The sequence below is a fragment of the Pteropus vampyrus genome, unplaced genomic scaffold, assembly GCF_000151845.1.
Source record: "Pteropus vampyrus isolate Shadow unplaced genomic scaffold, Pvam_2.0 Scaffold24, whole genome shotgun sequence".
Lineage (NCBI taxonomy): Eukaryota > Metazoa > Chordata > Mammalia > Chiroptera > Pteropodidae > Pteropus > Pteropus vampyrus.
In genome coordinates this window covers 8,145,643-8,159,793 of record NW_011888805.1, presented here as the reverse complement: position 1 = coordinate 8,159,793, position 14,151 = coordinate 8,145,643, and the positions used below count along the sequence as shown (strand labels likewise).

The 14,151-nt window shown below is 36.3% G+C and overlaps 1 protein-coding gene across 1 annotated transcript in view; it reads right to left on the bottom strand.

The window, feature by feature from the left end:
• TXLNB (taxilin beta) overlaps nucleotides 1-6,034 on the bottom strand; it is a 43,338-nt gene extending 37,304 nt beyond the window's left edge. The window contains exon 1 of the mRNA XM_011356230.1: nucleotides 5,596-6,034. Coding sequence (XP_011354532.1) covers nucleotides 5,596-6,034 — 439 coding nt within the window. The remainder of the gene's footprint in view (nucleotides 1-5,595) is intronic.
• Between the last annotated feature and the right edge of the window lie 8,117 nt (nucleotides 6,035-14,151).

Here is a 14,151-nt window from a genome sequence, read left to right as displayed (position 1 = left end):
GTGACACAAAATGAAAAATCGACTTTATTCAGGAACGTTTTATTGGGAAAGGATGATCTGCCTTCACCCCAATGTGTCATTTTAAAGCAATGTGATTGCAGGATTAGTCACAAGGAAAGCCAGTGACAGACCTGAAGTCTCCATTAAAGGTGGCACATAGCCAACACTCCACAGAATGCTCAGTTTGGTTCTAAGTCTACATGAAAGTAGAACCATGGTGCAGCAAGAACAAACATGTCACACATGGCTGTGGCTGTTGACATCGTTGTAGACTGTGAGACTATTAGAATATGAAGGAATTATTTTTACATCAAGGAAACTAAAACTCTTAAATTAAGACAATGAAATCAGCTATAGAAATGTGAACTAGAGTTTTTCTTAAAGTTTTAGCATAGTGTTGACTGTTAATATGAAGTTCAGTGACAAATTATGTAGATTTAACGAGTTCTCAAAACTATGCTTTTTTTTTCTTCCAAAATTATATTTTAGAACTTTGGGGCTAAAATTTGGTCATGGATGCACATGTATGCCTCTCTTTGCTCTTCCCGATTTCCAAGTGTGCTGGGAGAAGCTTAAAGCAGGAAAAGATTGTGAATATTGTCTTCAAATGTTAGACCTAGAATCATATTTCAATGTTAACTTTGTTTTCTCTCTAACACAAAGATAATGAGTGTAATAGAAACAATTTCTGACCATCTATAGGTATCTTTTAAGGTAAATAGAATGTATGTATGCAGATTGGAAAGATAGTATAAATTTCATGTATGTAGATAGGAAGGATTAAATTCACGCTAGACTAAGGTTGGGAGACCTGGGTTCTAGAACTGACTCTGTCATCAATTAGTTTAGTAATCTTTTTCACATACTCTTAAGCTCTTGGGCCTCAATTTTCCTAACTATAAAATTAGTGGGTTGACTAAATGGATTCTGAAATTTGATGATTCCAATACTGAAATGGCTTTATTTTTATCTTAATTTAGATAACAACAACAATAAAAATAACATTGTTTGGATGGCATATTTGTTTTCCTAAAATGTTTTGGTTTACTCTTAAAGTGTATAAAGATTCTCTTACCCTCACTGTCACCTCTTGTAGTCATGGTTTTTGTTTGTTTTACGTAGTTTTATTGACTATTATCATTTTTGAAAATACTGCTTTTCCTATATTTTCTAGTCACATTGTTTCCCATTTGGCTGACATTTCATTTCTCTTGTTTTTTAATGACCTTATTATACGTAATTGGAAATTTGGCTTCCCACTCATTTGGAAAGTGGACCTGGACTTATTAGGTTAGTTGATGATGTGTTCAAACTACTAGAAATTTCTAGGCTATAACTATAAAGAAAACTTTCTTAAAAAGAAAAAACTTTTGAATCTAATAATGAGGAGACGATTCCAGGGAAAACAAAATAAAGCAAACCTTATAATAAAAAAGAAACATATCAGGAAGAATAGTAAGAAATGAATACATCCTTTCCCTTGGCTCAGAAGAGAGTACTAATAATTTTGCTAGGGACATATTTTTATCTCTCTTTCTATCTGCTTCTCTAAACCCTCTTCTCCTTTTAGAAGATGGCCTAAGTTTTAGCTTCTCTATGAATCTTCTCACGAACATTTCAGTCTCTGCTGATTCTTCTTCCCCAACAATCTCTTCTAGAAAATTTAGCATTTGTTTCAAAGCAGCAGTTTATTTTTTCTGTTAGAATGAAACTAGAAATCAAGCTAAAATGGACGAAACAGACCATCTAAAAAAGTGACCTTTCTAAGGCAAAGTAAGTAAAAGGCTGAAAACATTTTAGAATACCAATGTCCTACTCAAGATTCTCCTCAGAAAGTAGAACTGGAACTCACCTGTAACCAGAAAGACAAAACCCATAAACTGAGCTGAGTGGCTGCTCCTCAACCAACATACTGATTATTGTAATATATCTTTGGTTCTGCACTGTTAATGACTTCAGGTTAATGACTTGCTTTCTTTATGACTAATCTCACAATCACATCAACTAGTCGACTAGTTGAGTAACTTTTTTTTTCAGTCTTTAAAATTCTCTAAGCTTCAATTATCCCGTCTACTAAATTAATGGGTTGACTAGATGGATTCTGAGCTTAGAATGGACCTGTGGATCAGCTTTGTTTCTCTCCTGGCCTTATGCTTCAGACCTATGATTTCCTACTCAATCAGTTGTCAACTTAAACATCGGAAGATATATTATATTTTATCATTGTTTTGTGCTCATTACCATGTGGTGCTTATGCAGCCTACATAAAGCTGACAGAGAAATAATTAATAAGACACTTGTGACCCTGGAGAATGGAGTAGGAAAAGCAAAAGGGAGACTTTAGATGTTAACAGAATGTGTCATGGTGCTCTCTAATGGGGAATCTGTTTTTATTTCTTTCAGTTCAGATGCCAAGGAAAAAGTGACTCTACCACATAAAGAGATTTTAAAATGCTCCCACAACTGCTGTGGCGTATAGTGTGTTAATTGTGGGAGGATATACATCATCTAAAGGAAAAATAAGTCCTGAGTGCTTAGGTTGTAGAAATATTTTTTAAATATTCAGAGGTATTCTGTGAAAGAAGGGTATTGTGCTCCAATAAGTTTAGGGTACGTGGTAAGCTATGCCCATCAGTACTGGAGATTTTCATTGTTGTATCTACTAAAGATCAGAGACCTCTGACAGCAGGAAAACTTTAACTTGGGCTAAAATCTCAAATATCTCAAAGGTGGAAAATTTGGGATATTAGAGAGTGAGAACATTTCAGCATCTCGAAAATACCAATAAAGCAAATATTATCTGATAAACATACAATAATTAAAAACTCATCTTTGATCAATGTATAAGTGACGTCTAAGGATATATCTTCAAGTATGGAAGAATGACTTACTAAAATTCTATAAAAGTTCCAAGTAGCTTCTAAAAGAAGATCACAACTGGCACTTTCTATTTTACCCAAGCTCTTTCTGAAGCATCAGAATTATTGCCTCTATAATCCATTTGTGTCAAAATCACCCAGGTGACTTGGCCCCAATTCAGACCTACCAATTCTGGATTTCTGTGCTCAAAAGCAGCATTTTTGGCAAATTCTGTATTTGATTCTAATGCACAGTTAAGTTAGAAAACCATTGGTCCAGATGATAGTGCACTGCCATTTAATTGCTAAATGACCAAGAAGCCTGTTAAAATCACTTGCAGACAACTGAATAAGGTTTAAAATGATGGTTACATATTTAGAGTAGCCTAAAAATATTGTTTTAATTCATGTTGTAGCTGAAATAGTACAGCGATTAAAAGAATATGCTGATGGTATTCAGAGGAATGGCATGGAAGGATGAGCAGCTTATACACATGTAATGACAGTAGATATACCTGGGCACTCTGATCCACAACCGTTAGTTCTGGTCAAATACATGCAAATGAAATTTACTAATTCATAGATAGTGGCAGAATTGTGGAATTTTTTCTCTAATATTTTTTTTGATTATTTGGTAATTATGAGGTTAATACAAATTTTGAAATAACTCAGAGAAGACAGAATAGAAACCAAAATTGGTCATCTTTAACTTTACTTTTAGTTTCTTCATATCTATCCCTCAATACAACACAAAAACATTCCTATGTAGAAGTAGTTTCAGAGTGGTAAAGTGAAAGAACTTTACTGGTTAGTAACACTTGAAATTATTCACTTCTGAGTTGTGATTTTGTATTGTCTTATGGAAAGTTTAACACTGACAATTGCAAAGGGACTATTTTGAGATGCCTTGGAAAGAGAAGAAAAAAATAACTCTAACATAGAGCAACTTTATTCTCTTTCCCAAAGTTCTAAAACACTAGGTGATTCCAATGTTGCATGTTAGAACTTGGTATTAGCTGAGTTAATCTTTTGCTGGGTGGGTCCCGTGTGCTATTTGAATGTGTCTTTTAGTCCTTGTTGTTTATATACCTGCCAGCAATGCATTTTAAGCATTGTAGAGTAATGTCCTATGCCAGCATGGATGTACTTTTGGGGTCGTAGATAACCTATGACTGGAGTGTGAACCCAGTTTTGATTCCAACGCCCACAATCACTGCCCTTGATAGATTCTCCATCCAGCTTGAGAGGCAGGCATATAAACAAACGATTGCTGCAGAAACTTTAATGGAGAGCTAAGGAAGATGATGCTAACTCTACCTGGGTATGTCAGGGAGAGTTTCCCATAGAAGGTGTGTTTGTAGTGAGTATTTCAGGGAAATTCATGAAGAAAGACAGGCAGAGGGACTTTCACATGAAGTAACATATTTCCACTAGTAGCTAAAATAGCTCTCTCACATGAGGGATCGGTAACACCAAAAATGGTTTTTTCATAACCATTTTTGGTGTTACCGATCCCTCATGCTTTCCTAACAATTTTCCCACGCCTGCTTTAGCACCTATCCTGTATAATAATTAGTTTATATGTCTATATTTTCCTCCATGCCTAGGGCTCCTTGACTAGAGACATGACAACTTATTTATCTTTGTGTACCTAGTACAGTGCCTCATAAAGACTAGGCATTAACAAATATTTGCTGAACCAAATAATGAGAGCAAGAATATTTTCTATAATTATTGATATTCTGAAATTGATATGTTTCTGAAGCATTTTGTTAAATAAAAATATTTTATATGGTAATGGAACATACTACTAAGTGATCTAATCGACAATCATTTTGTATATACAAAACCATCCCTATATTTATGTTTTGTTTAAAACCAGATTCCACTAGCTTTGCCTTAAATAATTTCCCTTTTATTTATTCATTCATTCAGCCTTACAACTAATATTATTGAGCACCTAGCATGTGTCATCCATTGTCCTAGATAGACATTAGGCATCTGATATATACACAGTCCCTGCCCTTAAAATAAAAGAGCTAGTAGGGAAGACACATATTAACCAAATAATCACAAAAGTAAATGTATACTGTCAAACGCTGATAAATGCTAGAAAGGAAAGATACATAATACAATAGAAACAGAAAACAGACTTTATCTAAGGTTAGGCTATAAGAAAGTGCCATTTGATTTGTGAGCTAAATGATGAGATAAGTGTCCAGAAGGAATAAACTGGAGAGTAGGTAGAGATTTCTAGGTAGAGCAAATAGGATGTACACAAGCCCTGAGAGGGAGAAAGTATGGCAGGTGCAAATAACTGAAAGAGTAAATCAGAATGACTCGTTATTAGACAGCAGTAGTCATGGTGGTGATAGGAATAGAATGTTCAGGAAGCAGATGCTGTAGGGTAGAGTGATGGGAGAAAATGCTGGAAAGACCGGTTTGGGTTAGACCATTAGGGCCTGAAAGATTATGCCAAGAATTCTGGTCTTGTCCTAAAAGAAATGAGAGGCCGTTGAGGACAGAGGGTAGATTTGTAACATGTTGAAAGTTCACTTTAGCTCTACTGAGGGGAATTGGCTGGGGGCAAGTACAGCAACAGAAGATATTGGGAGACCCTGAAGGAAACTATTGTAGTAATCCAAATATTAGATAAGAGTTTTAGTAAAGGCTGGAGGAAGTGCCCTTTTCAGGAATAATTCAAAGAAAAATCATATATTAGAATATAAGTACTTGCCTAATCCTTTCAGGATTTTCTTTTCCAATTTTTGCTCTTTATTGCTGACAGGCTCTTTGGCTGTGGGTGGCTCTCCAGAAGCCACAGGTTCTCTTTCAGTTTCTTCAATGGCCTCCTCACAGTCTCTGTCCTCGTTGTCAGCTGGTTCTGTGTTCTCAGGTTGCTCCTTGGCTATAGGGGGGTTCTCGTTCCCTGCTGTGCTGACAGCAGACCCGTATGTGTTAATGATGTCTTCCAGTTGCCTATTCAACTCGTCAGAGATGTCACGAGTTCCTGTTTCAGGCTGCACATCTGCCTCTTTCGATGGTGCTTGGAGTGGGACTGAGGAATCCTGATTATCTTGCTTCTCCAGGCCATTCTGACTAAGTAACGATGAACTGTCCCCTGGAAGTGTTGCCTGTGGCTCTCCTGAGAGCTGTGCAGAGTGATTAGTCTCCATACTGGGAGTGGTACCTAGTGGTAAGCACAGTCAGGCTTTATGTAGTTAATCTAGTTGCATATCCAAACGGGCACCTACTAATTACAGTTTCTAACATAGAATGAATGTGCTTTCACAAACCATCGATACAGCAATTAGGTAGGAACAGTGGGAAGCCATTTTTCTAAATCAAGTCATACGATGAGCATATTTTTGGTTTTGGTCTTTAAATTTCAGTAATAATATCTCCTCCTATTGATATTAACAGAGTAATTCAAGATATTGTTTTTCATGACCCTCTTTGTCACTTTGCTTGGAATAGCCAGTTTGTGTTACCATTCTTTTATATAATTCTATGTAGATTTACAATCATTGTAAGTACATGGATGCATACATTTGAAATATTTAAATTTTAAATGATGTTAAAGTTAAAATATTTTAACTTTCAAAGTGTATTTAATATAATAGCCACTGAACTTGCTAAAATCTTTCATAATAATAATGTTCCTAAGTTCTATTTTAATCTATAAAAAAAGAATTGATTAATATGAGTACATTAATATAAATGAATTATTATACTAGATACAGGAGACTTTTTTTCTTCTGGTATTCTCCTTTTCCCAGATGAACAACATATAAATATTAATGATGAAAACAGATTTTTTGAGGTTCAAGTTAACATCATTTTTGGAATAAGACAGAGAATGAAGGAAAGTGTAAATTAACAAACTGTATGGAAACATGGTGATGCTCATAATAATAATTCTTTGAATTTCCATAATACTTTTTTTGTTCCAAAATAAAAACTAATTTTCTTTGGGGGGGGAAAAAAAAACCAGATAGCAACTTTCTCTTCTAAGTCAAGAAGCTCTAGGATAACTTAATAATATTTAAGACATAGCAATGTTTAATGAATGGAGAGGAAATGAAGTAGAGAAATAATCCAGATATAATTTGAGCTCTTTGGAAATAAGGAATAAGGAACGAGCTGAATCAAGGATTCCAGGATTTCTGGCTATCACCATTTCTAGGGTTGCAATAGATTTGGCTTAGAACTTTAAGTTATGGTGCATTTTACTTATAAATTATATTTAATGGTGATGCTGCTAATTAGCAGGGTAACAATATGACAGAGTTTTCACAATGCTCAGGTTTTGCTGTTGTGGTGGCATGATAGCAGAAACAGAAACATACTGCTCTATGCATCGTGTGGCTTCCCCCTGTTCTCAGGGCAGTAGACATCAACAAGAACAGAAAATTGAATGTACAGACACTGCCACCCACGTGGCCCTCACCAAGTACTCATTATCTTAGAAGGAAGTACTTTTTTCTTTTACCCATTTTAATCCATTAACCTTATTATCAAATGATACAGTAAACAGCTTCATTATCTTTATCACTGGAGTTTCTTTAGTTTGACCCCTTTTCGTTGGGCACAGTCATCTATATATAACTTGTGCCTTGGCTAAACTTGGAGAAAGACACATGGCACCTGCTTCCAGCCAGAAGCTATTTTAAGCTCTTCTAAATGGAGCCATGGCATTTAGCACTTGATCCTTGAAAATCAAAGGGAGAAAGTACTCTTTAATACAAATGGAAGAGTAAACATTTATTGGCACAAATCCATGTGTGGGTTTTAAAGTATTAGAAAGTTTTCTTAATATGAAATAAAATCTAAAGTAAACCAAACTTCGATGCAATGCATTTAAAACTGACTGTCCATGAGAATTTTATTGTGGTTAGTCTAAATGCAAGCATTTTAATTGTACTAACTTTATTCTTCATTCATCAGAAGTCATAATCGTTGGTGTTTTTACATTAATCCCATGGATAGCCTTTAAACTCATGTTCCACTTTTACTTGAAAACAGAATAACCGAGTTATTGTAAACCACAGGACAACTCAATTCCTAAAAGTAGCCTCAAGTCAAATAACTCTGTTACTTTTAAATAGTCTCTTTCTAGATTAATTAATTTTATAACAAAAATTATTTCTAAATTTTATCTTCATAAACTGTATTGCCTGCCTTTTTCCTTCTCTGAGAGAGAATTTTTCACTTTTTCTGGCAGTCCCAGCGGATTATCACACATACATCCGTTCCTGAGCAACACATTTTAATTATAAATAAAACAATGGAAAGTTCTTCAACAGTTCACCAGCAATCTCAAAGTTGCAAGTTTTGAACACCGCAAACCGCACCCCACATCTCACAGGGCTTGGGGGGAGTGTTTGTCATACTTACCAGAAGACAAGAAGCTAAGCAGAAAGAGAGGAAGGGGAGGCAAGAGGCAGCAAAAACCTAGTCAGAAAAGCAGAAACAGCAGGAGACAGGCAGCCGGCTGTGTTCTCACAAGGGAGAGAGAAACCAAATACACACACACACACACACACACACACACACACACACACACACACACGCACACACGCACACACACACCACACACACACGCACACATACTGATAAAACAGCAGGAGAGCATGGAGGGGGGAGGGGAAAGGAACATTGTATGACACAGCAGGAAAGAAATACACCCAAGCTTCAGTAGCTGTCTCCTGGGCAAATGTCTTAGAAAAGAGAAGCAGCTGGTAGATCTTATCAGATTTCATGTTCTGTCCTTGAAAACATTTAAACTCAGTATATAGACCCTTCGCTGGTGCAGTTTTTTCACCATCGTTGTTCGTTTGGGCAGGGATTGTTTTTTCTTATTTCTTGGTTTATTTCCAATGCGGTCTGTGGTTCATCTCCTTTCCCCACTCCTTATGCGAGCCTCATTAGTGTGAGGTTTCTTATAGGAATCATGGAAAAAGAAAAACAATGGCATAACAAAAAGGAGGTGGCAGAATTCCTTTAATTCTGATGTCATTGTTTGGTTTGTTCGCAAATTCTGAATTAAAAATTTAGACAGCTATCATGGCAGTGTGTTTAGTGTCATTTTCATGCACATGGTAATTGGTGTGACCTCAGATCCCACATCTTACTTGGATAAAACTGCCTTCACATCTCGGATCAGCCCTTGGGGAAGCAGTCTGTTTTTTCTTCCTTCGTTGGAGGCTTTCCCACCTTCTGCAGCAGCATTTCCACATCTTTCCACCCTTTCCAACCCCTCAACCTCTCAAAAAGACTCCTCCTTACTCACCATAAAGCGCTACTCTTAACCTCCATCCATTTTTCTTTTCTGTTTCTGGCAAATGTGTTCTCACACTTTTCCAAAGAGAATTTCTACGTCAGACTTTCTGCTCTTGGGACTGGCTGGGCATTGTGATACCTCCTGTGGTAGATAGAATAATGCCACCCCCAAACCGTCCAAATCCTAACCTCAGGAACCTGTGGATATATTACTTACTTTACATGGTGAAAGGGACTTTGCAGAAGTGATTAAATTAGGGATTTTGAGATGGGAGATTATCCAGAATTACCTGGATGGGCCCAATGTAATCACAAGGGTCCTTAAAAATGAAAGAGGGAGGTGGGAGTTCAGAAAAAGAGATTTGATGATCCAAGCAGAAGTCAGAGTCATGCGATGCCACAAACCAAGAGGTGAGAGAAGTCTTTAGAAACTGGGAATGGCAAGGAAACCAGTTATTCTCTAGATTCCCCCAGAAGAAATGCAATTCTATTGACACCTGATTTTAGCTGTGAGACTCATTTTGGATTTCTGATCTCCAGAACTGTAAAATAATAAATTTGTATTACTTTTAAGCCACTAGATTTGTGGTAAATAACTACTGCAGTGAGGGGAAACTAAAACATACTACTCCCCAACTTTTCCCGACCTCTTTCTCTGAGTTTAGGGGAGGCATAAGCTACATACAGATGAGTGTAACCAATGTGTAGAGGTAAAGATAAAGAAAGTCCAGTGATGAAGGTAATGAAGCTATTTACTATATCATTTGATAGTAAAGTTGGTGAATTAAACTGGTGAGAGAGAAAGGTACTTCTTTCTAAGGTAATGAGTATTTGGTGAGGGCCATAGGTAGGTGATATTTCATATTGTTTTGTAGCAAACTTAACCAGTCAGATCTCTCAGTAAACACAAATGACCAATTAGTGATTTTCATATTTATGTAACATATGGATGCTTTCAACAGAACAATTTAATTTTGAAAATTCATTTAAAGAAAAAAAAAAAGAACTTGCCATGGTTGAACTAATTATTATGTTATTATTTGTACTGATGTGTACTAATATAAAAATAGGTATAAACTTCTGATGTTCATTGTTATTGTATTATACAAACTTAAAAATATTATTTAAGAAACCTGCAGACCAGTAAATACAATTCAAATGAACAACATTGCTTTTATGTGACAAATAATATTTTGCTGAACCCAAACTACAATTTACAACATGAATATGATACTGACTGTTGGTCCTTGTGAGCTCATGGTACTTTACAATGCTTTGTGAAATGACTCAATTTCTTCAACACTTGGTTCATTCAAATTATTACATAAATTTTATTCATATGACCTGCCATAATTTCAATTGGACTTCATTTGATACTAATGCATCATTTACTGCTCTTTCTAATTTTCCTGCAATTATTAAAATGTGCTACATGGAGCTAACTTGATTAGATATACACATGATAGTGAAGGCATTGAAATGACAGATGTGCATAGTGACAACAAAATGACAGCTACCTAGATGATCCATAAGAGGCTTATAAATTTTTAATTATAAATGAAATGAATATAAACACACAAACTTGTGACTCCCAAGAACCCATCTGTGGCCTGCTAGAGGCCCAAAGAGCTGGAATAGGTAAATAAAGAAGACAAACTAATAGAGCTCACTGCTTACGATAAAATCAACCTTTGAGTTACAAAAAATTTTATTTGAAAATAAAATTTTACTTTTTATGCAAATATTACAAGACAATAGTTTAAAAGTCAAATGATGCTAAAAAGCTTAACAAGCAACAATAATCTCTGTCTTCATGACTACCACTTCCTCCAACCTTTTCATGCTTCCTAGAGGTAATTATATTAAACTATTGGAGATATTGCTGTGATTTGCTTTCTCATTTGTAAATAAGACACCTACCTTGCTGTCTGTCAACTTATAAATTTTTGACATTACCTATTGTCCGCTCATAATAATAGGTGAAGATTTAATTCAATACCCTTTTTTCTCTCCTTATTTCTCAATAAAATCACATCTGACCTTTTAATTCACATTCTATGTTTTCATTATTGAAATAAAGTTCACTGCTAAATCAGGTAGAACACTGGGACTATCATTACATTCTTTTGAAACTTGCTTTTTTTCTGAAGTTGGTGATTACCTTTTCTTTACATTTGCTTAGTATTCAGAAAACTCTGTCTTTCCAAAAGCTTCACAAGAGCTCTGCAAAATGCCTCTCTATGCAATTTCCCTCAATGTCAAGTGTAAAATGTGGACTGCCTAGTTCACATGGTTGTTATGAGACTAGCACAGTCAGTGTGGTCTATATAGTGAACACATAATCCATGGCAACTAATTCCAATAATGATGTGTTTAAGTGAAGCCTATACAATGGGGATTGATATTTTTTATACTAATAGCATTTTGAAATTGTTGCTGTCTAGAACCAAGTTCAAGTCTAAGAATCTATTGTATCATCTTCTGGTTGTGGTACACATATACTTGATCTGGGTTAGATCTGGCTTGAGATGAGTTGCAAATCTTTGTACACTCTGTTTCTACTTAGCAAACATCACCTCTGTGTTTCTAGAATAGGGGAAAATGTGGGCTTGTGGCCAAGCAGAGATTATTTTCAATTAGTCTAAATACAAAACCAGGCAACAAGTTACCATATTCGATTCCTGTGGTGGCACCTCTTTAATTTGTACCAGTTGTGTGCAGTTGGTCTCCAAAAGTGAAAAGTATGATTCACATCTGAAGAAAAAGATTTGGTTTTATTTTTTTTTAAGCAAGAAATGGGCAAACAAAGATTGTCTCCAGGAAAGGGCAATGTGAGCTAGCTTTCCCGAATAAAATAGATCACTTGAAATTTACATAAATATTGGGTACTATACTTGTACTTGAAAAGAGCTCCACTTTTTTTTTTTTAGAGCTCCACTTCTTAAGTGGCCTTATTTAATTACATGTAAATACTTTTTGCATGATAACAACAGAATCATGAATTCCTTCTTATAAATAATGCAGATAAATTTTAGGGTAAGCTCCTTTACACTGATTCTCTGTTTAATCTGAATTAATAAGACTTTGCCACATATCTGTCAATATTTTGTTCAAGGAAGGTCAGAATAAAGTCCATTATGTTATAGTAATATTAGACCCCTCGTCTTTGAAAAGCTCCTTCCTACCGCTTTGCTGAATGTACTAGAGATCCAGGACCATGAGACTGTGTGTTGCCTTGTTTATCTGGAACATTTCCACTGAGGATAGAGCGAGCTTTAATGGTGGTCAAGGGCCATAGCAGAGACATTCCCCTGGAACAGGCTACACTGTTCCAATCTCTGAGTACCAGCAAGTGGCTTGAAGGCCACATGGCTGAAGCATAGAGATGTTTCTCCCTCTATCCTATTGAAAACGTTTGTCATCAGTGGTTTACTCAGCAGAGTTCTAGGATGTTCCTTTGGGTGAGGGTCTGCTTATTGCTGCAGATTGGCAGGAAAATCCCGCTGGCTTGAATACTCATAACATAACCTTGGGGGCAGAAGCTCCTGAACTACAGAGTCACAGTAAGTACTGTGTGGTGTCCTACTTCCTCTGGTTTATGCTCCCTACAGGAAACTTGGGAACTACATCTTATTTGAAAGAACTCTGGTCACAAGATATTAAATTATGACAACCAGAAGGCAATGATACAGATTGACTGAGATGTCAAGCGCTGGTGATCCCAACTATGAGGTTGCCAATCCACCTAGGGTTTTGATCTGGAACCCCCTGTCAGGTATATTTCCCCTTCCTTCCCCTCTTCTCATTCTTCCTTGTTCTGGAGTTTGGTGGCTACTGTGGGATCTGTAGAATCTTGGTGAGGGAGGGGACCTCACATATCATCTTCCTACCTTCCTTTCACTCAGAGGTCCTGTCCATAGCCACCCTGACCTGTCTTCAACTAGATGATATTAGATAGAAAAGAATCAGCTCTTCCTAATAAAACAGCACTACTTGCTAAGAGTTAAATGAAGTCTACCAAAATGATAATAAATCCATGTGTTTTACTACACAAGCACTATGCCTCCTTCCAAAGGTTTGACAAAGGTGTCTTTTTCAAACAGACTTTCTGAGGTTTGCTAAGCTATGACTACAAGTTTCCTCTTTCTCTTCTCTGATTAGTATCAGAATTTTTTTGATTATTCTCCCTCAGGGTCATGAGTTTTTCTTTCTTTCTTCTTTCTTTTCTGAGTGTCATGAAGCCCTTCTTCCCCTGCTGATCACAACAGCAGTTCTCAGAAGGGGTCTAAGGTTGACCTTGTATTTGAAGGAAAGCCTATCACTTTGATGTGTTAAAAAACAGGGGTGTGGTGGTCACCTAGTTACAACCTAGTGACTACTTGTCTCCTTTCTTTTTGCAATGCAGTTCTTATCAAAGAGTATGGCCATATTTTAAAATTCTGGTATGTGGTCTTTTTCTTCATATAATTTGATGTGGTTTTAATAGGATCTAGAACAACACAGATCCTGAGAATAGTAAAGGTGGTCAGCAAGTGATTAAATGGTAAGCGATTAAATGCTTAGACCTCTGATACCTTTTTAAAAAATCTTCCTTCTGTTCCCTCTTTACCTTCTTTCTGTGGTACGCAGATGCCTAGGCTTTGTTGTTTTGAAGGGAGACCATTAACTGAATTTCTCTATCTGCCCGTCTCGTCTTTAAGAGCCTTTCCCACTATGAGTATCTTTTATGTGACTAGATTAATTTACCATGTGTGCTCCTTAATTCAATTTCAAGGACTGGGAAGGAAGCACCTTACCCCTTCTATTCATCTTTAAATCATTTTATGGACCCTATTTTGTATCAATTTTGAATTGTACCAAATTGATCTTGTTAATCAGTACATTTCCAAATTGTAGCTGGATCCTGGCAGAGCTGCCTTATTGCTTAACTCCAGGAGTCATCAATTGAACAAAATAAATGTGAGGCTCCCTGGCTTTGTGCAACATGGTGGTCTTAGACTCAACCTGGAAC